This window comes from Mus caroli, unplaced genomic scaffold (genome assembly GCF_978045245.1).
Source record: "Mus caroli unplaced genomic scaffold, Mus_caroli_1 scaffold_3, whole genome shotgun sequence".
Lineage (NCBI taxonomy): Eukaryota > Metazoa > Chordata > Mammalia > Rodentia > Muridae > Mus > Mus caroli.
Window position 1 is genome coordinate 59,659,756 of NW_028227258.1, and position 25,966 is coordinate 59,685,721.

The window sequence follows — 25,966 nt, forward strand, 5'->3', positions numbered from 1 at the left end:
AATCAAACTGTCTGAGGTAACCTCGCTGGCCATGGCCAGAGAGCAATTGTGTGTGGGGATGAGCCACAGCTCACCAAGGAGGCAGCTGTGGAAGGCGTCCTTCGTGCCCACCCTTTCCTTGTGTCTTTTTTAAAAATTTAGTATGGCATAATCTTAGTCATAAAGAAAAGTTGCAGACGATGCCGGGGCCTAGCAAACACAGGAGTGGATGTTCACAGTCAGCTATTGGATGTATCACAGGGCTCCCAATGGAGAAGCTAGAGAAAGTACCCAAGGAGCTAAAGGGATCTGCAACCCTATTGTTGGAACAACATGATGTACTAACCAGAACCCTGGAGCTCTTGTCTCTAGCTGCATATGTATGGAAAGATGGCCTAGTCGGCCATCACTGGAAAGAGAGGCCCATTGGACTTGCAAACTTTATATGCCCCAATATAGGGGAATGCCAGGGCCAAAAGAATGGGAATGGGTGGGTAGGGAAGTGGGGGGCGCTATGGGGGACTTTTGGGATAGCATTGGAAATGTAACTGAGGAAAATATGTAATAAAAATATTAAAAATTTTAAAAAAAAAAGAAAAGTTGCAAAGAAATTACCATAAAGTTCCTGTGTGTGTGTAGGTGGGTGGGTGTGAATGTTGGGCATGTTGGAGGTAATCAAGTTCGGTGATAATTGGTTTTCCCGTCTTTAGCGCTCTTTTCTGCTCAGAAGTCCCAAATCTCTATTTTTAGTTCCACTGTCTCCTAAGTGTCAACCTGGGTATCCAGATCTCTGCTAAACATCTAAGCCTAGCTGTGCAGGTCCTCATCCATCTTCATTAGTTTGTGTGCTCAGATACCTAAGTGAACATTTACTGAGCACCTGAATATGCCAAGTGTAATTACACCCTCCAGGATAAAAAAGCCAAGCTGAAACCTTTGCTTCCTCTGCCTCAGTATGTGCATGTACACTATCTGGGTAAATAGCATCCGCTTATCTAGCATACGGACAGGAACTGGACTCCTTCTTCTCCCTCTGCCCAGGCCAAAGCCTTAGCTGTGCTTTCTAAACTTGTAACTATCCTTTCCTTCCATCCCTGCTGCCAGCTCCCTTTCCAGCTCTGCTGATTCCTGTCTTCTGCATTGCCAGTAGAGGGCTCTTCCTGAGTCATCTGTCTGCTGGGACATGTCACACCTTCAGCAGCTCACTCCTGTAGACTTACTCTCAGTGTCTTCAGCAGCTCACTCCTGTAGACTTACTCTCAGTGTCTTCAGCAGCTCACTCTTGTAGACTTACTCTCAGGGTTTTGGCATGTCAGGACAACCACTAAGGATCTGGCTCACAGCTCCGAAACTTTGCCACCAGCAGACTTGACTGGACAGCAGGCTCTTTAATTAAACATACCACGTTCTGAAGCTCGGCCAGTTTGTTCGTGTTCTCATTCCCTGGGGGGTGTGCCTACTGTATCCTGTCTAGCAAGCCCTGGTCATCCTACATGCCTCACATTAAGGATTAACTCTGATGGAGCCTTCCTTGACTGCTCTACACAGACTGCCTTTTGGACCCTGGACACACTCTTGCTCGGTCACTTCCCATAGGGCATAGTATATATATATATATATGAGAGAGAGAGAGACAGAGAGAGACAGAGAGACAGACTTAGTCGGTATTTGAGTTACAGCAGGGTGACTTCTTCAATTTGAAAAGCCTGGCTGTGCTATGGATTAGCTGAGAAGTTAGATGCTCCACTTAAAATACACACAGACACTGTCAGAAGGCCTCTGACCTTGTCAGGATAAGTGTCTGGGTAAAGGTTGGGCCTCTGTATTTGTTTTAGATAGAAATACCTTCTTCAGCTTAAATGGACATATTCAGTGAAAGTTGTGTGGATTCCCTACTCTCCACTATCTCAGGGAAACAGACAGTCTTCTGTAAAAGCAAAGTGGAGTGGAGTTGGAAGGCCTGCTTTGGTGAGCCGTGCGGGCTCTGATATTCGTTATTATTTGCTCTTAGGTTTGTCTGTGAGGGGACAGTGGAAGAGAAGATCTTACAGCTCCAAGAAAAAAAGAAAGATTTGGCAAAACAGGTCCTTTCTGGATCCGAAGGACCTGTCACCAAGCTCACACTGGCTGACCTCAAGATCCTCTTTGGCATCTAGCTTCGTCTGCTGGAGTGATGCTCTTTCCATGATCCTGGAGTCTTAGATTTCATCCTACTCGGAAGTGAGGCTTGTTCCTATGCTAGGAATTGAGGACGGGTTACCAGGTTAACAAACCAGTTAGTCAGTCGTGTTTATCACTCAGCTTGTGTAATGTGGGCCATAGAAACCAATTGGTTATTTCAGAATTAAGCCTGGCATGTTAGTGCATGCCTGTAATCCAGCAAGAAGATGGAGAGTTCCACTTTGGCCTGTTGTAGACTCTTTCTCAAAACAAACCACAAAGTGCTCTGGAAGGCAGCCGTGTAGTCCATACTTCCCAGCACCTGAAGGCTGAGTGGGGATTGTGAGTTAGAGGCCAGTTTATGCCATAGAGTACATTTCAGGCCAGCCTGGGCTACAGAATGAGACCGTGTCTTAGAAAAACAAAGTAAAACCAGTGAAGCTTTGGCGTTGGATGGACTGGGAAGCTAAGTCTGGAAGAACTGTACAAATGCTGGGTGTGATGCTCAGGGAGTCATTACAAGCACAGTGACACATGCTTAGAATGCTGGCACTTTGTAGGCAAAGGCAAGAGGATCTCAAGTCTAAGGTTAGCCTGGGTAACAGTGAGTTCTTTAGCAGCCTTAATTACATGGTAAGACCCTGTCTGTCAAACAGCCTCAAAGCCCTGTGCTGCCATGTTTGGGGCTGATGGCAGACCTGGTCTTATTACCTTGCCTATGTAGGCTCTGTCCTGTTTCCCTGCTGGCAGGCTGCTCCTTGTAAGCCTGTTTGTGAGCTGAAAAGAGGATAGAGCCTATAACCAACCATCCCTATGTGGCTGGCTGAATCCAGGCAGGTTTAGGGTCAAGATATTTCATATATCTTGAGTTGAGTATTAATCATGGTATCATCTAGCATCTGTCATTTAGCCTGTGCATCATGGTTTCATTTAGGGACATATCAACATCAGTATGACTGTGTCACTCAGTTTCATCACTGTATCATATAGTATTTGTCTTGTTTATGTCCATTTCAGTTGCCATTGGCATTTAATGCTGTTGTGTCACTTAGTTTCTGCCATTGTACCACATTGTGTTATCATTGGTATAGTCTTAATAAACGCCTTCGGCAGTGCACAGAGGTGATGCTGTGTGTTCACCAAACCCCACCTCCTTTTCCTCAGAGCACCAGAAAGCACCTGCTGTGGGTAGGGTCCACATTACTGAGTTCTAGCTGGTGGGCCACGGAGAGGAGTGACGTAAGGAAACAGAATGTCCTGGGCAGCTTTCCCAATGTTTCTTCTTGCTGTTTCTGTGAACCTGCTGGAGGTACAAACTGAAGAGATGTTGTGGCCTTAGGAAGGGTAAATACCACTAGATCAGGGATTCTCATCTTTCTTTAAAAAATGATTGAGAATTTCATATCATATCCTCCACCACTGCTTTTCCCTCCCAATTTAATGAACTCTTTTTAAACCCACTGTGTCTACACGATGCTGACTGTGTACACAGGGCCATGCACTGGAACACTGGCAGCCTGTCAGAGGTCGCATCCCTGAGGAAGTGACCATCTCTTACGATATGGCGTGGGAAGTCATAAGGCCCTCTCCATCCATGCTGGGACTTGGCTGACTTGACCTTATGTGGAAGTCATGTGTTCGTTCATCTGTGCCTTTCATGTCCGGACAACACTGTGCAGTGGTCTCCCACTGTCTCCAGAAGGATCATGGAGAGAAGGCAGAAAGAACAGGGATAGTGAACCTAATTTGGACCATCAACCATTTTATCAGAGTTGGTCGTGGGTATATGTCCTCCACCCATGGCACCTACACTGTGGTGGAGAAATCCTTTAAGTCGTGTGGACTTGGGGTGTCAGGATGCTGCCTGGTAAACTAAACCAGCTACAGCAGCTTCCAGGACTCTGCTAACTTGTGCAAGAAGTACAAAGCACTTTCCTGGGAAGCACTACTCCCTTTCAGTTGGCGACAGGCACGGGCCCTGTGTTCACCAGTCAGTATGCCTGAGACGCTGTGGTCTGTATCAGGAAAGGCTCCTTGCACAAGTGGGACCCCAAGGCTGACGAAGGTAAAGATCAGGTGCGCAGGTGGGAAGACTCAACTCTAGGACTCTAATTCTAGTCCTACCTAAAATTCACGTATTGGTCTCCTCAGTTGTAAGGTAGACCTTGTTTTCAGAACTTAACAGCTACAGTAAGACCTCTGATAAAATGAAAGGAAGGCAGTAGGCTACCCTTTTGAAGTTATAAGATCAAAGGAGCGATAGAGAGGCTTGAGAAGGAATGGCTCTTAGCAAGCATGTCCAAGTCTGGCTTGGCCATTAGCTGGCTGCCATAGGTTAGTCACAGGTCCCGAGGGCATCACAGCCTTTCATCTGTATGGTGTACTAATTAATATATACTACATACTATGTTGAGACCTTAATAACAAATGTACATGGCTTAACTTACTTTACCTGGCAGGTCAGTGGTATCCATCTGTGAATGTCCACTCCAAGCACTGTTTGACAGAGTCCTAACTTTTAAATTTAAGTCTTTATTTGGAGACTAGAGAATCTAACCTACTTTCAAGGCCCATTGAGAAATGCCTGCAAGGTAGACCCCTCCTGATACCTGAAAAGACTTCCCTTCATTTCTCCTCTTCTGAGGGCGAGCTAGCAAAGCTGCTTTATTGTAGCTGAGGTGGACAAGTGTTCCTACCAAACTGAGGTGCTAGTGATGCCTGTTGGGATGGACTTTACCAAATGTGTTCTTAAATCTCGGTCCCAAGACAAAATGCAGGAATCAGTACTGTGTGTGGCCTTCCGGTATGCATCGCGGGTTTGGGTCCACTCATCTTGTTCTGTGAACCTGGGGGTTGAATCACGGAAGTTGGCATGCTACCAAGCACTCCATTACTGGGCTGCTTCCCCAGCCCCCATTATTTATTTATTTACTTATTTACTTACTTACTTATTTTGTTTGGCATTGACAGTTAGGTCCCAGGCTTCATGCATACTAGGCAGGCACTCTCCCACTGAGCTATATACCCCAGTCTTTATGTTCATTTTAGTTTATGAGTCAAATTATTATCGTTTCATATATTTAGAGATAGGATCCCTTTAGCCCAGGCTGATCTTGAACTTGTAGTAACCCTACAGCCTCAACCATCTGAGTGCTAGGTTTAAAGGCATTTGCCACCCTGCATGGCTCACTAATCAATTTCTTTGTAAATGGTGAGTTTGTGCTCCAAATCAATGGGCCAGACCTCACAATGTAGTGACCCTATTGTGCTGTGCTGAGTCCTGCTGATGTCACCGAGCCCTCACAGGAACCTCCACTGCAGGGTTCTTTTCACAGTCAGTCGCCTGTCTACTTCATTTGAGGTAGCCATGAAGAATCTAGGGTAATGAACCATTCTAAATCCTTACATGCCATGTAGTTACTAGTGACAGCGCTGGAGGCGGCATACAGAGCATGGGTACAGCTGGCAGGGCCACACGAATAGTTGTCACCAAGGCACACATTCTCAAACACAAGGTTTACAAGGGCTTTCCTTCATGGAGACTTACCCGACTCTTCTCATGAATGTGGATGGAATAAAAGCGTCCAACAGCCCACAACCAGGGGGTGTTCTAGGCCCTTTCAAACCCCATCCAGGCCTCCTTGACATGCCACTGGGAACAGCAGTAGGTAGAAAGATGCCTTCAGGGGATGTGACCCCTTTCTTCATTAATCATGTGGCTTAGGGGTTTTTTGATGGTGTTTTATTTTAATCCAGGGTCTTGCTATACACCCCGCAGCCTGGGCTGCCTCTATTTCCTGAGTGCGGGGATTATAGGCACACTCCACCATGAGTTTCCTCCAGTGCTTCATTGTGGCCCCTTGTCCACAGTGATGTTTCCTCGAAGGTATCTCTTGCTCATGACATCAGTGACATGGTTCTCTGCAGGACTCCCAGGGGAAGTCAGATGTCTTACACCAAGAGGATAATTTTGGGACCACCAGTACCATGCGCCCTGTTCTCTGGAGGCTTGTTTAGTTCTTGAGTTGAGTTTATGGAATGGGATGCTATTACTGCTCTCGTACAGCTTGTCTTAGTGAGGTTTCTCGTTTTCCGATAAAACATGGACAAAACCAACGCGGAGAGAAAGGGTTTCTTGCGGTTTACAGCTCCCAGGTCCCACTCTATCATTGTGGGAGGGCAGGGCAAGAACTGGATCAGAGGCCATGGAGGGCTGCAGCTTTCCTGGCTTGATCTCCATGGCTGTTGAGCCTGCTTTCTTATACAACCCAGGACCTGGACCAGCCCAGGTGGCACTGCCCACATAAATCATTAATCAAGAAAATGCCCCACGGGCCAATCTGATGGAGGCATTTTCCCGGATGACCCCAGTTCCTGTCAAGTTGACCATCTAACCAGCACACAGCATCAAGCCCCCAAAAAATATAGGAAAAAAAAATGTATACGCAAGTACAAAGAGAAATACTAGAAACTTGGAATTCTTGGTCATATAATCTATATTAGAATGTTTTCGTCAATAAACATGAGATCAGGGCTAATTAGGCACGCTGTCCTACAGGATGGAGATAAGTATAGACAGCCTGTACTAGGGAGGGAAGGGAACAGCCATGGGCTGTGCTCACCATCTTCAGTGCTTTCTACACAGCTTCCATAGCTAAGTCTGGGTGTGGGTGGATGTCTAAGAAAGGAGAGGTGAGGAGTATTTGTGCTGCCCAGTACCTGTACAGTCATTGAAATATAAATCAAGCACCTACTGTGTGCAAGGCTCTGCAGGGTACTTCAATTTTAAGGGGAAGCAAAGTCAAGCCTACCTTCCCAAGGCTTAGCGGCGAGCATAAGACTCGCTGTTCTGTGACTTGCTGGCGAGAGCTGTGGTCGAGGACCTGCGTAATTGAAGGTTCATCACAGAAATTGACCTGTGAGAGCTTTGGGCAAGTGATGAAGGAATGCCTTATCAATATGTAGGGACTGACACAACCCGGTGGCATGCCACTTCCTCTGTTCTGCTTCTAGCTGCTTTATCTTTATCCAGCCACACCTGACACAGGTGAGCATCCTCAGGTGTCAGCCATGCCTGACACAGGTGTGCATCCTCTGGAGTAAGGGTGAGCAATGATTGCAGAGAGGGAGCAGGAGGGGTGGGCTGGCCAAGACAGCCAAGGTGTTTATATCCCACAGGACCAAGACTCGAATTTGTCACCTTTTTTCTCAGCTGTAATACCAGCCACATCACTTACATCATGAAACTGTATCTTCAGCATGCACATGAGGACACATTTGTATCTTCCCTAAAAACTCCACTTCTCTTCTCCTTGCCGTAGAGTTTGGGGCTTCTCAGATCATTTCGACCTTTCCATAGATTTTTTTTCAGCTGCCAGAGCATCTGGACTAAATTGGTCTAAGACCCCATTATTGTTCAAACTAAGGAAGAGCCCAGGCACCCCTACCACTGCCCATGGGGACTTTAAACATTAACAGAGTTGTTACCAGCCAAGGTATGTGCTTCCGATCTTGAGTTCTTCCTCCCTGTTTAATGGTATTAGCTAGACCCTGGATGCCCCACCAGAGCCTGGATGCCTCACTGAGATCAAAGTTTTCCTCTAGAGATGCAGCTTCATCTACAAAAGCTGTCCAGTTGTCACAAGCTCTCCAAGGGAGACTCACGAGCTGTGCTTGGCTCTGCTGTACTGACTCAAGACCCCTGGGGAAAGATGATGTAATTCCAGAGACTTCATGGCACAAGACTCCCTAGATGTCTGAGGTAATTGGAAAATTCAAGGCCGGTCCCTTGGGTGCTTACAATTTATCCAACAAGTCTGATAGACGGTTAAGACATTTTCCCAAGTGGTCTTTGGTTAAATGGGAAATACTTGGGTTTAGGAAAATGGAAGTCATGAAAACATACTAAGCAAAGCCAAACAAAATTCTACCAACTTTAATTTTTATTCATTCAACATACTATTTGTTGTGAGCCAAAGTCTGACCTGCATGGGGATAATACAGTTACTGAATGTCAGCTCCCTGCCCTCACGGAGCTCAGAGTCCGGTACAGCAGATGTAAGACAAAACATCACCCGGCAGCTGGTGATGAAGCCGGGGCAGGGGATGCATCCTCCTGGGTGTGATTCTTCTGTTTGACTCAGGATGGTTAGGAACCTCATTCAGGACGGTAGCTGACACTAGAGCAGAAACTTGAAGTCAAGGCGTATGCATCCTGAGAAGGACTGTCAGATAGAAGGCCCGTTACTATAAAGGCTCCAAGAAGAGGCTGCTGAGCCTGAGCAGCGGCCGGCAGGGCCACTGTGCCTAGACAGAAGGCGGAGCTGGGTAGGAAGAGAAGACCATGGATCAGACCACGCTGGCACATGGTAATGTGAAGCAGGTGAGCTGCCTCTGTTCTGAGATGAGTGAGTGGTCACTGGAGGCACTGAGCAGAATGACCTGATGTGGAAGCAGGCTGGCGAGAAGATAGGCAGAGCTTTCTGGTGGGAAGTCTCGGCTTGTCAGACCAGGATAGTAGCAGTGGATGCAGAGAGCAGGAGTCAGTGAAAGTAAGGCTGACAGGAGTTACCAGTGGTTTGGATATGGTGTGACACTCAAGGAGTTTCCAGGCTGCCCCACCTAAGGACAGACTTACTCTCTTTTAAAGTGTGGAGAGGACTCCAGGAGAAGCTGTTTGGTGATGACAGGCAGGAGCAAGTGAGAACTGGACACTGGGAGCCATTTAAATTTGAATGAGGGGCTTACATAAGAGGAGATGTGATGATGTATGCCACTGGACCTCATAATCATCTAGAGAGTGACCTGCAGGGGACTTGGGAGTCACCGTGTCTAAGTGGTATTTAAGTCAGAAGGAGGTCATGGGAGGAAACAGGCGAGAAATGGAAGGACTGCTCTTTGACTCTACTGAGCATACCGACAACAGCACAGTGCAAGGCCGAGCTAAGGAGCCTGGGAGGGAACCATTGAGCAGAATGCAGGATGGACGCCTCATCAGACATGAAGATGGCACTGCAGGGAGGCAGAGCATGCTCCATTTGCTGCAGAAAGCTATCCTGCAGTTGAATAAACTGACCTGTGGCCCTACTCAATGCTGCTATGCTAGAACCCATATCCCCAAGATTCTGTAAGACACGCCCCTGGGAGGTGGGGTGGGGCAGACCCACCCTGGCTGAGAACCAGTGATCTCAAAGCAGCCATGGCAAGCTCAGGAGGCACCCGACCTGGCTCGGGGTGGGGCTGGGAGTGTGGGGGTGGACAGACAGAGTGAGGAGCAAACAACAACCAGCGGGGGGCGAGGGGGGCGGGCAGTGTTGTCTTCTGGGAACATCAGATTTTGCTTCCAGAAAGGGGCTCAGGGGGACTGTTCGCAGAAAAGGAAGAAAGTGTCTTAATGTCTTAATTATCTTAATGTATCTTATCTTAAAGGCTAAGAAAAGGAAGTGTAACCTGACAGCGGGGTCGTCTAAGTGTTTCGCTTCCTTTCCTTCACCCAATCGCCCCTCCAATGAGCCACCACTCCCTATGAGATCCTATAATGCAAACTTCAGTAATTCAGTTTCATATGTTGTGAGTTTACTGCTGTGTCAGAAACCAAGAATCCCAGAAAACACAAAATCTCTACTGGGAAGACCTTGGCTGGGCTGAGGGAGTGCTAAGTCTTCCTCCCAGAATCCTGTAGCCGCTAGGGGGTGCCCTGCAGAGTCAGTGCTTTCAGCTGTTGCAGGGTAGAGAGGGCAGCGCAAACCCTCCATTAAGTGAGAGCTGTGTGGATGGAGGACTCACTGTCATCTGATGTAGAGAACTGCAGCAGATGGCTGAGCGCTCGCCACACCATTCCTCCTTACTGTCTACTTGTGTGCCTACACATGAGCATCACTCAGGCGCTCATCTAGACGACAAAACCGTGATAATCATCATAAACCGTGTACTAGGAAACCACTGAAAGTATACAACAAACAAATGATGGGTCAGAGGGTTTCATCCTCCAGGAGAAGCCCTTAAACTCTAGCTCAGGGGTAAACCGGAGAGGCTGTAACACAGTGGAAAGGAAGGCATAAAGTCCTCCCTGCTCCAGGAGCTCATGGTCCCATGGCACAGACACCTCGATGCCTGTATAAAACAGGAGAGCTTTCCGTGGAGTAGATCAGCAGCCTGCCTTGAGGAGCGGTATAGGGGAGGCCTGCACTCCGCCATGGTACACGTGAGATGCTCACACAGAAAGCACTTGAAGTCTGATGTTAGAGAAAGCACTTTGTCTTTAATTCTGTCAGTCTCTTTGGAACTACTCAAGCTCTGGATTCTCTGCATATCTGAAGTTATGCTAGCTTCAGGGTTACCTGGCCCGACTTGTCCCCAGGAAGCATCAGAGCGCCACGGTCCTAAGCAGACTCCTCGGGGCGCCCTGCCCACTTGTGAACGAGCACTCGGACTTCTCAATGAACTTCCCACAGCAAGACCAGTGTGGACGGCCCGGGTGGCCTTTGTGTCCGTGGCCACAGCCAAGGTATCCACCTGCATAATACAAAGGGGGGAACAACAGAAAGTAGAGTCCAGCTATACAAAGCTAATCCTGGCAACATTCAGACCTAAGCAGTCAAGATCTCCCCAAAGGAACTACTGAGTTCAGTCCACTGTTATCAGAACTATCCAGTAGCCATGGCCAGGCCTGGCTCTCAGAACTGTCCAAAATGCAACCAGGAGATGAACTAGTTTGCCCTTTAACTGTTAAATATGGTTTGGATCTTAACTATATGCAGTGAGTGACACGAAAATAAAAGGGTAGATTAATGGAAAAGGAGACGTGCTAAATTGGTTACATGGAGGGGTACAAAAGCTTATTTTGTGGGCCACCATTAGAATAAAAACATGATGAAGAGATTTTTTTATTTAGTGTGTGAGTGTTTGGCCTGCATGTATGTCTATGAACCATGTGTGTGGCTGGTATCAGAAAGAAGGCATCAAATCTCTTTAGCTGGAGTAATAGACAGTTGCGAGCCCCCTGAGTGGTGGGAAGTGAACTTGCGTCTTCTGGAACAGCAGCCACTGCTCACATGATTGGACCTCCCCCGGCCCCCTGATACAACAACAACAACAACAACAACAACAGTGAAGGATCTCTTGCCCAGAGGTCTAAAGAGTCAGACGTTGCTCAGTTATCTACCCCCTGATCCTCCCCATTTGAATTTCCTCATGATTTTGGGGTGAATCTATATTTCACAGTGCTCAGACTGCTAGAACAGGTACAGACTGAATCTACGGATCTCAGATTCTTGTCAAAAGGCCCATGGACTGGTAAACTGTATCAAGAAAGAACTCAGAATGTTGAAGCCTGTCATTTCAATTCAGAACATGAGACTTGCTGTATAGACTATCTGTCCTGCCTCTACACAAGAGGCTAGAATTCTTTTTTTTTTTTTAATATTCCTTTTTTTTTGATATTTTCTTTAGTTACATTTCAAATGTTATCCCCTTTCCTAGTTACCCCCTCCCTGGGAAACCCCCTATCCCATCCCCTCTTCCCTTCTTCTATGAGGGTGTTTCCCCTACCCACCCACCCACTCCTGCCTCCCCACCCTGGCAGTTCCCTACATTGAGGCATGGAGCCTTCACAGGACCAAGGGCCTCTCCTCCCATTGATGCCTGACAAGGCCATCCTCTGCTACATATGCAGCTGGAGCCATGGGTCCCTCCCTCCATGTGTACTCTTTGGTTGGTGGTTTAGTCCCTGGGAGCTCTGGAGGGTGTGTGTGTCTGTTGATTGATATTGTTCTTCCTATGGGGTTGCAAACCCCTTCAAGAGGCTAGAATTCTTTAAGAAAAGCCTCAGTCCAAACACCCTGACCTAGTAGCTGTGAGGCAGCAAAGGGACGTACCCTTGCTTGCTGCTGCTTGGGCCTGCAGGCTTGAGGACATGACATCATAAGACTGTTGTTTCCGACCCAGATGCTAGCTTCGGTTGACTTGAGGCTGCCGACCTTGCTTACCTGGCATGGTGCCTCCGCAGGCACAGCGGGCAGCTTTCTGGCCTCCGCTGGAGCAGAAGGTGCAGCAATGAAACACACCCGGATGTGGCCGATGCTTCCTCCTCACCGTCACGTTGAATGGTGAGCCCTGAGGGGTTCAGGCCAAGAGCAAAGAAGCAGATGTCAACGGGGCGGGGCATGCTGCGCCATCAGTGCAGGGTAAGCAGGCTCTAAGTCACAAGGGCGGACAAGGATTCAGGACAGGAATATATCTGGGTATGGACTTCTGTTGGATGGGGGCAAATACCAGTGCAGTTAACCTGGACCTGGATGTGTGCAGCCCTCCTGCTATGTGCCAGAGTCACATTCCACCAGGTTAGTGACTATGCATGGGGCCACTGAGCTTCTGGGCACTGGAGACAGTTCCAGAGGTCAGCCCCATTTTCAGTGACATGTGAACTGGCTCTCTTCATGGATTCTGCCTCCCTCCAGGCTTACATGGAGTGGGAGTGGAACCCACGTTAGTCACTGACTCAGGCATCTCTGTGCCTGACTACAGCCTTTGGGAGCCTCAGTCTCAATTCTTGAGGCGCTCAGGGGTAGTCACTAGGCTGCCACAACCACCAGAAGGTGCTTTCTACAGCTTCTCAGCCACACGTGTCTCCACACACAGCTAGCACCTTTCCCTCTACCCCTGAATGCATATCCATTCACCAGCCTCTTAGTGACAGACCATGAAAATACACAGAAGAGAGAAAGCCTTAATATGTGTGGCTAATGAGTCTCAAGTTAGTAACTATCCACTTTTTCTTCATGGGTAACTTCTGTATTCTAATTTCTCTCCTATGTTAAACACAACTGTTTATTAAGTATTGTCATGTTCCTGTCCTTATGTAAGAACCACATCGTCTGAGAAAAGCCAAGGTGGAAGCCTGGTATCTGAGGAGACTTCCCAGGGCTTAAGGCTCCCTCCTTTGAAAGGAAGACCCAGAAACTGAGCCTTAGAATGATGAGCCAATACAAACCTTGCTTGCTTTCAAGTCCATAGCTCAGGTATTTTATCACAGTAACAGAGGGCTGGCAAGCACACTGTTTTCTAAAAAAATAACCCGGATGGAACCATGACTGGCACATGCTGTAATCCCTGCACTTAGGAGGTCAGAGTAAGAGGATCAAGAGTTCAAGGCCAGCTTGGCTATGGAGTGAACTGTAGGCCAGCCCACAGATTATGACAATACTCTGTCCCCTGCCTCATACAACAAAACGAAACAAAACCACCCAAAGATAAAGTAACAGGTTCAGATCCCGTGGTTGGTGGTTACAGAGCTACTGTCAGCTCTGCCTGAGTAGGCTTTGAAGAAGATGTAAGTGACGTATACAAGGCCATCCAACCTATTCCTGACACGCTGTGATTAGAAATCCATATCCTACGGGCTGATAATGATGAGGCAGATAAATGACTGCTCGCACGAGAGGAGGAGCGTAACCCAGACAACTGTGGCCCACGGTGTGGAAAGGCTGGAAACTGTTAAATGTGTGAGCTTGTCTGTAAACGGACTCCCCTGTGGTCAAGACAGCTTCCCCAGACTGAGAATCTCAACCAGCTAACCAGGAGCATAAAATATAATGTAAATGCCAGTGGGTGAAACAGACAGCGTTCTTAGGGCCATGAGCACCCTCTAGTAATAACACTGGTTGCAGAATCCTGGGCTGTGCCCACGAGGGAGAGGAGAGCACAGCTGATTTAGGCTCTTAAGCAGCTGGTCCGGTCCGATGAGACCCGAGAGCCCTGAGCTGCCAGCGAGCTCGGGGCCTGCCTCACCTGCACGTGCTGCTCTCTGATGCAGACCCACACGGTGTAGATGCCAGGCTCCTTGGGGGTGTAGGAAACGCGGTACGACCCATCCTTGTTGTCCTGGACCACTGTTCTGATCGGACTGAAGACAGAAAGGGTTCAGAAGGCCAGTCCCTCTCACCAGCCTGTTCCAGCTGCCCCATTCGAGGCTGGGGCTCCCCGGCATTACACTCATTACACCTAATGTGAATCATGAACGCCCCTTAGACTGAAGGGTAACTGTCAGTAACTACTTTAGTCCAACATCCTGAGAACCGGGAAAACGAGCCTGTGCTCTTCTCTGCTGGTCTCGGTTACACTCCCGGCTCTGGAGTCCCTTCTTATTCCAATTGCAGAGGGATATATATGTGTATGTGTATGTGTATAAAATCCTGGAACAATGTATTAGGAAAACAGGCTAAGTTTAAGAAAGGATATAATTCTGTAACTCATTAAAAACAACAACAAAACCATCCATTCCAGAGTTTGGATAAGGACAGTCTGGGGGGTAGGGGAGACTATACTGAGAGAGGACTGAAGCTAGCCATAAAACCTACACAAGGAAACACATTTGGTTAGTGTGGAATAATTTTCTCCTGGCATTATGGAACCTCACGATGAAAGAGTCCAGCTATGTCTCCCGTAACGCAAAGGCCCTAGTGTCCTCACTGCCTACTACACAGGATACATTGAACACACACCTGTCCTTCTTATCTTTGGGGACAACTTCCACATGGACATTATCTCCTCCCCTGCCCATGCTCTGTCCCGAAGCATCCTTGCAGAACAAGGTAAAAGAGGCTGTCTGTTTCTCTCGAGCTCTGTGGAGATCTGCAAAAGACACACAGTTAAGTACTCACCTCCCAGGAGAGGCCATCTCCCCCAGTCAGACCAAAGAAAGCTGTGGTTTCTGGTTATAAGGACCACCCTGTTCCCTTCCTGTTCTCCTTCCCATGCTGTATAGGTACCCACCTTCCCCCTCCCCCTCCCCGAGGCCTGGGCTAAGTGGCTCAGCAACAGCTGCTCTGGGATCACATAGAACTCTGCATGTTAACTCCAGCCCCAAGGCAACTGCAAAAACCAAAGACAGCCTTTAGGCTTGTATGAGACTGGACCCTCAAAGCTATCTTCTATAAGCCCTGGGTCCTCCTAGAATAGGTAAAAGATACTGAAGTCCAGCTTGCAACTTCCCTGTTGTGAGAGTCTCTGCCACTCAGAAGCTAACACCAGGGTGCTATAGCCTGTAGGCCAGCATGAAGACAAAGCTGGGTTTCTCAGGCCGTTTGTGAACTACCAGGTGTTGTACAGAGGTACACTGGGGGATGAGGGTGGGGGGAGGGTGTTAGGAAACCCTTGAAACGCTGTGCCCAACTTAGTGGCTACTTCTGGGAAAGAAGAGTCTCAGCGTGATCTGTGACTCCCAAAGAGTTAGCAATTCCTCCCAAAAGTGAAGGCGAATCAAATTCAAATTTCCTCATCAGGATTGATCTGTGAAATACGTCCAGATAATATGCTTCCCAAAGGAACAGAACACTGGTCTAAAGAAACCATTTCTAGATGAACCTGGTGAGGCACATCTTTAAACCCAGCAGAGGCAAGTGCATTTCTGTAAGTTTGAGGCCAATCTGTTGCACATAGTTCCAGGTCAGCCGGAGCTATACAGTGAGACCCTGTCTTAAAAACAAAAGCAAAGGACACAAACCCAAACAAACCCCATCAACCTACCAAATCCTTTCAACTACCAATGGCATAGAGTTTGTGTGAACCAAAATGGTAAGGAAGAAAGGAAGGTGTGACTGTCTTCCCACTCCTCTGTAACCCACCACACAGCAGCCAAGCACCAGGAGCTGCGCTGTGTGTCTCTGAGCAGGCAGATTCTGCCTTGCTCTAGTCAGTGCTGTTATCTCCTGTGGGCACAGCCAGGTTCTAACTCCCCAAAGCAAAGCCTGATCCGGAAGGTTCTTGGGAGCTTGTATTTTCTGAAGTACAAACGGTTCAAACCTACCCCCAGTATTAATAACTGCAGCCTGCCCAGACCATGAGAAAGAAAGGGGCAAAGCAGGGAGCCACTGCCTTTTAAGCCAGTATACCTTGCTGAACAAGCCTCATTTAGTTTATCTTTTGGACACATGGTCTCATATAGCCCAGCCTGCCATCAAACTTGCTATGCATCCGAAGAGGTCCTCCAACTTCTGACCCACCTGTGAGTACTAGGATTAAAAGCATATGTGGCCAGGCTCAGTTTTATGTGGTGCCAGCAACCAGACCCAAGGTCTGTGCAAGCTAGGCAAGCATTCTGCCAATGGCACTATACCCCCAGGACAGCACGACACAACTCTTTAAATGTCAGGTCCCTGGGCACTGCTCTCTCAATACCATTGAGAAATGCTTCCCTACCTTCTCCCTGAAGGACACACTGAGCTGGATCAACTTCCTGCGTGTTAATGGCCCCATACACTTCATAGCCTTGGCACTGGCCTGCCTTCTCCTGGGGGGAGAAGCAGATCTTATGGTTCACTCCTGGGCGGGCACTGTATTCAACTTTATTCAGCTTCCTGAGCCGCTCTACAACCACTCCCTTGGTGATGAGAATCTCTAAGTCTGAGCCGCTGGTCAGCAGATGCTCGGTGAACTCCACTCCAGTCCGCATATCTGCCAGCAGCTGTTCCAGCTGCGCTTTCTGCAGCTGTAAAGCGGTTTCCCTCTGGACCCGTATGTCATCCAGCTGCTGCAGTAGCTTGTCCCGGTGTTCCTCGATGGCTTTGATGTAGCCCTCAGAGAATGTCCGGACGTCAGCTGCCACTGCCTCCACTCGATCTTGGAGGGCGTTGTTCACACTTTTGATCTGTGCCAGGGCATCTTCCAGGGCTTCCACATGGGGCTGGGTGTCTCGAAGCAGCTCCCGCACAGAATCTCCATGCTTGTGGATGACATTGCTGGTGAAGTCATAGGGGTGCTCTCGGTGCTCGCCGACTACACAGTCCCGACACACCGGCCGGTCACAGAGTTCACAGAACAGCCTCAGCTCCTCTGCAGGGTGAGAAGGACATAGGATGGGCTTTCCAACCTGGCTGTAGCCTTTCAGGTCTTTCAGGTCCACCATGGTGTGATACGTCGTCTTCTTCTGTCGCCTGGAAAGAAGCAGTTGGGAACAGGAAGTGAGGGAACAACTCTAGAGGGGGACAGTTTGGCAAAGAGGTTCTAGGGGTTAGATTTGAGTCACACTCCTCAGAATGTATTAAAAAAAAAAAACTACAGGATCCTTTTTGCTTCATTATTTCTCTACACGGTGAAGCACATGCCTATCTGAGTGCTGTTATTTAGGACACAATACATAAATACTTGAATTTGGCATGGGATACATCTTCAAAGGTGCAGTGCCGAGACTATATTCTGTGAGACTTTCACTCGAGTTAATCTGGTAAGTCTAGACAAGAGTTACAGCCCACTTCCTAAAGCAGGGTGGAAGGCTAACACCAAGTGGTAAACCAAGCCAGATGGATCTATATAGCAACGAAAGCAGCCAGCTGGCTCCTGCAAACTCTCATGTTTAATTAACATTTTTGTAAAGCAATTCCTTTGGCCAGTGACTACATCGCATCCACTGGCAGGGCAGAATTCCCCTTAAGAGTCATCCGCATTAGTAGAAAGCGAAATCAATAGGTACTAAAATCAGAGTTCTCTTGGATCCCTCCTTCCTATAGATAAGGGACTCAGGGAAATCTCTAGGGAAAGGCAGGAACTGCTCACAGAGTTCCCTGGCAACATCCCATCAACCTGAAGTGTGTATGCCTGTTCCGATACGAGTGTGGATGCAGAGAAACCGGTCAGCTGTTGAGCTGGCAACAAGACAGTCATAGGGATAATCACACAAGTTAAAAATAGAGAGCTAAGACAACTGTTCTGTTGGTAAGGCCAGAAAACAAGGGGAGGCCAGAACTCAGAGAGAGAGAGAGAGAGAGAGAGAGAGAGAGAGAGAGAGAGAGAGAAGCCAGTTCTAGATTGACCCAAAACCTTGTTTAGTTTTGTATTCTGGTGAACTAGAGTGGGATGGAAGAGAAAATGGGACAAAGACTAGCATCTAACAAGCTATTCCATGACTGTGATAAAAGGCAAAACACCCCAATTACCAGCCTGCTGTCCAGGTCAGAGGTCTGAGTTAAGGCACAGTCAATGTAGTGACACCTACACTGAGGTGACCTGTTTAGTAAAAAGAGCAAAGAAGAAGGAACTAGGTCTGAACTGAGGATTCGGTTCAGTTACATGATTACCAGCTGTGGGACTTGGGCGAAACACAAACCACTGCTGGGCTTCCATCTCCTCATTTACTAAAGAGGGGTGAAGTAGCACCCACCTTTCGGTAAGAGTTACAATGATCAGATGAGATCAAGCGCAGGGTGTATGCTAGCACGGTAATCCTCTCTCCAGCACACGGTCCGTTTTCAATAGATTAAACAATTGGTGATAGAAGAAAACTCAGGGTGCTCTATAAACCGAAACCTGCCCTGCTTTTGTTACTACAGCTATCAGGTCAGCGGTGCTAACTTCCGTTCTAGAGCTTGCAATCTGTTTGCACAGTGTATTGTTCTTTGCATTTCTGCACAAGCCTTCTTTTGACCTGCTCACCAAAGGGATCTGTGTCTTGCTATCTTTGCACTCTACTCTTAAACCACAATAAATGGGGTACTCCCTCTTTACCTATGAGCCTGGCAGCAGAAGTGGCAGAGATTGGCTTTGCAGGTCTGACACCTCTTCTCTACTTCTCTGTCGCTGCACAGGTCACACACCAGGCCCTGGCCTTCCCCACGCAGGTTCTCCAGCAGCACATCATTCATGGCCAGGTGGTCTACCGTTAAAGCCTTCACTCCACCCAAGGGCAGGTCCACTTGAGCATCACATACCGGACAGAGGATGCCGATCTGTGGCTGCAGGCTACATAACTCGGGGTCCTGGAATACAGACCCCTCAGAGCTTGTATCTGAGTCACCCCCACGGGTGTCCACTACTGAGAATGGATCCAGCTTTTCCAGACACGTGGTGCACACCGTGTGCAAGCAAGGCAAGAGCCTGGGGACTTTGAAAAGCCTCAGACATGTAGGACAGTGAGTCTTGCCTGAGCTTCCAGATGCGTTCGCATCTTGGAGTTTATGCACGAAACCCAGAAGCGGCTTCCTGTTTTCTGACATCTTCCCCACGTATGTACCCAGTATCACAAAAGGCCCTGCGCAGTCCTCTAATGCAGGTTAGATTCACCCAAAGACAGAGTTCCAAGAACTTGAACACAGACCATGAGGACTCTCGTGTTGCCAAGTAAAAGGACAACCAGAAAGAGAACGCCTCTGAGGAACCATCCACAGATCTACTCCGGATTTGCGGTTTGGCCCTTCCTTTCCACTGCATCCCACACCAGACACGGCCACACCCTCCTGGATCACCCAGCTCGTCCTCCTTGCAAGCGCTTCTAGAGCTAGTCCCCAGCTAATTCTATCACCACCACCCTGACCTCAGCATTTCTTGTCCTCCAAGGTCACCCTCCCACCCGCCCCCACCACGCCACAAGCGCGCCCTCCCCTCCGGGCGATGAGGTAGTGGGTCCTCGGGCTCTCCCAGAGTGAGGGGCCAGGTTCAGCCGCCTCTCTGGTTTGCCTAGAAGGCCCTAGAGCCGTCGCCCCGCCTCACACCAATCCCAGACCAGGATTCTCCGAAGAATCCAATCACCGTCCGAAAGGGGCGGGCCTCGCAGTTCGGAGCCATGTCGTCCTCCAGAGTGACATCACTATCATCCAATAAGCTCAGCAAGGTCCACATCCTCGCCGGCCACTCGCGCGGCGAAAGGAGATGGGAGCAAGGGAGGGCCTCGTGCAAGATCGGGAGGAGGAGTCTGGGAGTGAGCGGCGTAATGTGGTTGGCGTCACGAATGTGAGCTCCTGACGCCGGAGAGACCTTTGGATCCTTGAAAAGGCTGCGCTGAGTGCCGCTGGACGGGCTCCACCCCAAACTCAGATAGGGTTCTCCCATTGGTGCGTGGTACTGTCAGTCGGCCGAGGTGTAGCTCGAAGCATTCTGGAAGTTGTAGGCAGGCTCTCGGTTGCAGAGGCCATAGCGAATCCAGCGGTCATCGGGTCAGTTTCTTTTCTGGGTTTTCCAAGTATTTTTCTGCCCTGGAATCTCTTACGTACAGCGTGCTCGGTACCAGAACCCTCTCAGCTGGCTAGCTTCTGGCATTTTCCAGGGCAAGGGTACCTCCGTGTCTGGTTCCAGAACTAAACTTAACTGAAAAGTTTAGAACTGCTGCTCCGCGGAGCTCCACTGAGTTTCCCGGGTGGAAGCTGCTTGAATCATTCAAGACCAAGACCGGAAAGACACTTCTCACCAGAATTCTACAGTAACAGAAATTGTCAGGGTTGCGGGGGGCTGGCCTACAGAGCAAGTTTGGCATTTGTTTTTACAATCAAGGGGAGCTCCTGGCTGGTCACAATGGGGCAGTGGAGGATGTCACTGCGACAAGTCCCTTGTAGGTCCGACTAGTTAAAAAGTTGAGCACACCTGGTCCCTGAGCATAATTATTTCTTTGACGCCTTGAAGAATTTGCCAAGAGTCTCAGATTCATTCATTTGGAGATTGCTTCCTACACATGGGGTCTAAGGCACTGATTGCTGAATTCAAAAATTGTAACAGCATGGCTCCGTAGTTGCTATCTGTTCCCATTCTTCAGATGCTTAAGCCTCTGTCTATCGCACTGTTTTCCTTAATAGTCTTCCATATATGATTTCAACCCATGCATCACTGTTTCAGGGACCTCTTTATTAGAGATTTCATACTATAGGCACAGCTGCCGAAGCCTATGCTTTTACGAAGTATGGGCCCTGGGTGGAAAGGGCCCCAAACTATGAAAAGATGAAATTAAATGGAAAAAAAAAAGAATTATCTGACTATTCGTAAAATATGTTAAAGTAGAGATGTAGCTCACTGATCCAGTATTTGCTTAGTATGTTGAGACTCTGGGTTCTGTCTGTGGTACACATGTGTGAACACAGACACCAAACACTCACACACACACACACACACACACACACAATGGTCTGATTTGGTCTTTATTGTGAGGGTCTTGAGAGCTGATTCTAATTTTAGCATAAGTAAAACATTATCTGCTAATGGCTCAAAAGCCATTTTTATATAACAATCATGTGACTTTCCAATGTAAGGTGTTGCAAAGGTCTTAAAAATGAAAGTGGTCCTTACCCAGACTTCTCCAGCCTTTCGTCTTCTGCGATGCCCTGACCGAGTCCCCTTGCTTCACTGCAGTATGCTGAAGCAAATTACAAAAGCGGTGTGGACTTGGCTTTGCTATATAGTGTTGCTCTGAACCTGCCGTCCTCTGTGCTTAGCCATGCTTTGTCTTATCTCTTATTCATGCCATATATTATATTTCCCATAGGGTGTATTCTGACTTCTCCGTTGGAGGAGTGCTGTATAATTTATATGCATTATCTCATTTAATCTTCCAACAGCTTATAATAGAGCCGCCTGGGAGGGGTCGAGTGGTCAACCCAAGCTAGCATCTGGGATGGGAACAACAGTCTTAAGATGTCATGCCTAAGATTCTGCCCAGTCCCCTCTGTCCTTCCCTTTCTCAGCTTCGTGCACATCAAATCCCTATCTGCCTTCCATGGAGGGAGAATATGGGGCTATCTGGAGAACATCTTCCCGTTCTACTTAAATGGCTATGCATCTTCTTTCCTTCCTCGCGCCATTGATTGCTGGTTTTCTCCCAACCTCTTCTGCCTCTCCTTATTTTGCTAACACTTTTCAGTGAGTCCTTTACACATTCTTTCTCCCGAGGACTATGATGAAGTCCTGAAGGAAAACTCGCCCTCCCTTGATCCAGTTCCCTTCAACTTAATTAGCGCTGGTGGCTCTCACCACTGCGGTTCTTAAACTTTGTGCTAGTCTCATCACCAATGTTTTGTTCTTTCTCTTTGGTGTGTAGAGGATGAGTGACAACATCGCTGGACTTTTCTCAGTATTCAGCCATGTTAGTGTTTGCCCTTGCTGTGTCGCAGGGTGGTTTCGTGGCTCTTTTGTTGGCCCCCACTGTATTTCCTCTTAAAGAGCTGAGTCCCCGATCTATATTTCCAGTTCTGACTGACCCCTCCCCAGAGCTTTTGTCATAAATGTCTGTAATAGCTCTGCTCCAGAATGTTGCCTGACTCGAGGCTTCTCTCTTCATTCCATTCTGTGCTCTTAGTCTTCCGGTTTCATTCTCCCAAGGGGAAGCTCACTCTCTCTCCCAACCTGAGATCTTATCATCTTCTTGGCTTCCTTTCTTGTTTTCCACATCCAGGCAGGCATCAGTTTCTTTCCATCTGCATTGCCAACACCTTACTGCATAGAAATTTTAAGATGGTACAAGACCTTATCACTCTCTCAAGTACCACAATAGTCTCTGGATTATGGTTGACTTCCTTTTGTGAAATAACTAATTTGATCTTCCAGGTTAGTTGTAAAACCACATTAAGCCTTCATTCTAAAACGCTTCCCTTACAGACACATAAACCCAGACTTTTAGATAATCCCTGAAGTTTGACAAGCACCTCTCTTGCTCTTTGTCAATTTGTCCTGCCTTTATTTTTAAAACTTCTCCTTCTTGCTGTAGCAGGTGACCTTTCTGTTACCTCCCCAGGATCTTCCTGTTGTTTCTAAGCTCCAGCTTGTATTCTAATGGCTTCCTTGTGAATTTGGAGATTTAGCACAGAAATATGATTTGATACTGAGCACCCCTCAAAAAAAAACACTCAAGGAAATCAGTCTTCTGCCTATGTTATTTATGTTGCAATATTTGTCTACCTTATAGTATTGTTTTATTATGTTTGTATACATATTTATATAGACATGTGTAGATTGTGTATATTGTGTGTAGATATGGCATACAAATGTATGTTTTCTGTCTCTGTTAAAGTAAACCAGCTGGGCGTGGTGGTGCACGCCTGTAATCCCAGCACTCGGGAGACAGAGGCAGGCAGATTTCTGAGTTCAAGGCCAGCCTGGTCTACAAAGTGAATTCCAGGACAGCCAGGGCTACACAGAGAAACCCTGTCTCGAAAAACCAAAAAAGAAGAAGAAGAAGAAGAAGAAGAAGAAGAAGAAGAAGAAGAAGAAGAAGAAGAAGAAGAAGAAGAAGAAGAAGAAGAAGCAGAGAAAGTAAACCATTGGCAACCAACCCAGTGCCTGCATAGTAGGCATTTGATAAAGACCTGTTAATAGGGAGGCAGAAACTGGTTATCTCAAATAATGAGAAAACTTAACAGGACCATGTTCAACCACGAATTTTGTGGATACATGATATGGGTTGAGACCATATGGCTAAGATGTATTAACAGTATTCCTTTGTCAGAGCTGATTTCTTGCTCCATGATTACGCACCGCTTCTCCTGGCCGAATTCCACTGTGCTTTCTGCTTCTTGACTTGCCCAGATGTGAGCAAGCTGCCTCCTACCCCTGCCAGTGCTGAGAGCCACTAGGCTGCCATACCTAACCCACTGTGATGGACTGGGTCTCAAACTGTGAGATCTGTGAGCAAAAGCCTCCTCCCCTGCGCTTGCCACCGTGCCGGTGCCAGATCCTCTAGAACTGGAGTCACAGACACTTGTGAGCTGCCATGTAGGTGCTGGGAATTGAACTTGGGTCCCCTAGAAGAGCAGCCATTGCTTTTTAACCACTGAGCCATCTCTCCAGCCCCCTGTGTTGGCTTTTATTAGTGTTTTATCAAAGCAACAGAAAGCCAAACTAGAACACTATGCATCTCAATTTTCTTCCTCTTTCTTTTACTGTGTAGCCCTGGCTGGCCTGCAACTTGGTATGTAGGCTGACCTTGACCTCACAGGAATCTGCCTGCCTCACTGCTGGGATTAAAGGTGTGCACAACCAACTACCAACTGCATCTCCCCTCATGCTGCCTTCTGCATGCATTACAATGCCCCTTCACTTTAAAAAAAATGTTGTTTTTAAAATTATGTGGGTATGTGCACATGAGTACAGATGCCCTACGAGGGCAGGGGCATCAGATCCTATAGAGCTGGAGTTACAAGTGCCTGTAAGCCACCCAGTAGATGCTGGGAACTGAACTCAGATCCTCTGGACAATGCTGTTAATGAAGCCTCTAACCACGTGGGCTCCTGTCTCACTGCTGCATTGCTAACATGGGCCACAGGGTCTGAAACACACCGTATCCTATAACAAATAAGTGGTCGAGACGTGTGGTTCATATCTAGAAAATCATAATATCAGTGCAAATCATCAGGGAAATGCATTGCTATTTCAGATAGCTTTTGTTTCTGAGGTTAGCACGCCCGATTCCTAACATGCGACTCTTTAGTGCCATCTAGTGGGAGTAGCTTGTATGAAAATAGAAGCACCAATAAGTTTGTTTAGCTCTTTATAATAAAAAAAAATTAAAATTGACCCGAGACAGGGAAGGAAGGGGTTGAACAGGCTCCAGGACTCAGCAAGTTCTAGATAGTTTGGCTTATTTAAAAATTCACTGCTGAGCCAGGTATGGCACTTGCCAATAATCCCAGCCCTTGGGAAGTGGAGGCAGGAATACCAGGTTCAAGGTCATTAAAGAAAGGAAGGAAAGAGGGAAGCAACGAAGGCAGGAATAGATTATGAGGTGATGTAATTATGAGACAACAAGTATTAAATAGTCCCCCGATACTGACTCTTGGTGATAAATGGGCAGCTTCCAACCTTGAGAAGGTGACAGTTAGACAGAATGATGTCAGTTTTCAAGCCCTCCATAGAGGTGAAGGCTGGACTCAAACTACACAAGGCATCGGCCCCACTGTAACTTACCCACCTGCTCTTGTAGAAAAAGTCTTTCATGGTCTTATTTTTGACGTTTCGCCCTTTGGACTTGACTTCTGTTGACTGGCAAGTGTCTGTCATGGTCCCCACATAGACTCCGGTTGACGCAGTCAGAAAGTGTCAGTCTCGCACTATGGACGCTTCATTTACACTAGCTCATGCCCTTCTGTGAACTCCCTTTATGTGGTCATCACACCGGAGCTCACTATTCATCTTTCTCGAGAATAAATATTTTTTAAAAGGCATCTGGAAGATCATATATTTTCTTTTAACAACATGGATAAATGTGTTTTAATTATATTAGTTGCACATATCTTCCACATTAAAAATATATAATTGACTAAAATGAATAGTATAAGGAAAATAACAAATGCATTTAGAAGTCAGATTTCATATTACGTGTGGTGTCAATGCTTGTCATTAAAATTGAAGCCGCAGTTCTGGAGTGCTCAAACTGATGTAGTAAAGAATTGGTCACAAAGCATACTTTGTGCTCCCAGTAAACACTGCTTTTTAATCTAACGCACTGTTTTCCCTGGCAGGATTCCTTTAGTACTTGACTTTAGTAAACTCAACACCTTCTGAGGTTAATTTTGAAAATGTTGGGTTTTTTTTTTGTTTTGTTTTTTGTTTTTTGTTTTTAGAGACAGGGTTTCTCTGTGTATCCTTGGCTGTCCTGGAACTCACTTTGTAGACCAGGCTGGCCTCGGACTCAGAAATCCGTCTGCCTCTGCCTCCCAAGTGCTGGGATTAAAGGGGTGCGCCACCATGCCCGGCGAAAATGTTGTTTTAAATTGGACCTTTGGTGTGGTCCACTTTTGCCCTGGTTAGTTTCATGGCTTGCTCCTTGTCAGGACGGCATGTCAATATGGGCAAAGACTAATGGAGAGACCTCCCAGACTCATAGGTTGGCAGAATTGATAGTGTTAAGATGGCTGCCTTACCAAAAGCAATATAGTCAATGTAACACTCATAAAAACTCCAATGACATTCTTCACATAAAGAAAACATCTAATCCTAAAAACTTCTGTGGAAGTACAAGAGATCCAAGTAGCTAAGGCAGTCCTGATTAAAAGGTACAATTCCGGAGGATGTACAAGTCTGCTACAGCCAAGTACCGAAAGCAGCATGGTACCACTGCAGACCCATACAGCATAAATATAAG

General features: G+C 47.4%; 2 protein-coding genes across 5 annotated transcripts in view; one reads left to right on the forward strand and one right to left on the reverse strand.

The window, feature by feature from the left end:
* Ttf2 (transcription termination factor 2) overlaps positions 1 to 3,256 on the forward strand; it is a 31,807-nt gene extending 28,551 nt beyond the window's left edge. For both annotated transcript variants that reach the window (XM_021158771.3, XM_029475500.2), the window contains one exon: positions 1,991 to 3,256. In XM_021158771.3, the coding sequence (XP_021014430.1) occupies positions 1,991 to 2,135 (145 nt within the window). In that variant the 3' untranslated portion in view covers positions 2,136 to 3,256. The remainder of the gene's footprint in view (positions 1 to 1,990) is intronic.
* A 4,860-nt stretch (positions 3,257 to 8,116) lies between these two features.
* Trim45 (tripartite motif containing 45) lies at positions 8,117 to 19,451 on the reverse strand. 3 transcript variants are annotated; one of them, XM_029474837.1, is made up of 7 exons: positions 18,637 to 19,451; positions 16,336 to 17,069; positions 14,640 to 14,769; positions 13,927 to 14,041; positions 12,126 to 12,252; positions 10,479 to 10,653; positions 8,117 to 8,318 (listed from the first exon to the last, which is right to left on the reverse strand). In XM_029474837.1, the coding sequence occupies exons 1-6, from the start codon at positions 19,122 to 19,124 to the stop codon at positions 10,505 to 10,507; spliced, it is 1,743 nt and encodes a 580-aa protein (XP_029330697.1). In that variant the 5' UTR covers positions 19,125 to 19,451; the 3' UTR covers positions 8,117 to 8,318; positions 10,479 to 10,504. The 3 variants fall into 3 exon arrangements, with proteins under 3 accessions (XP_029330697.1, XP_029330696.1, XP_021013947.1); XM_029474836.1 differs by having other exon boundaries at positions 8,117 to 8,363; XM_021158288.2 differs by lacking the exon at positions 8,117 to 8,318 and having other exon boundaries at positions 8,379 to 10,653.
* Positions 19,452 to 25,966: the final 6,515 nt, after the last annotated feature.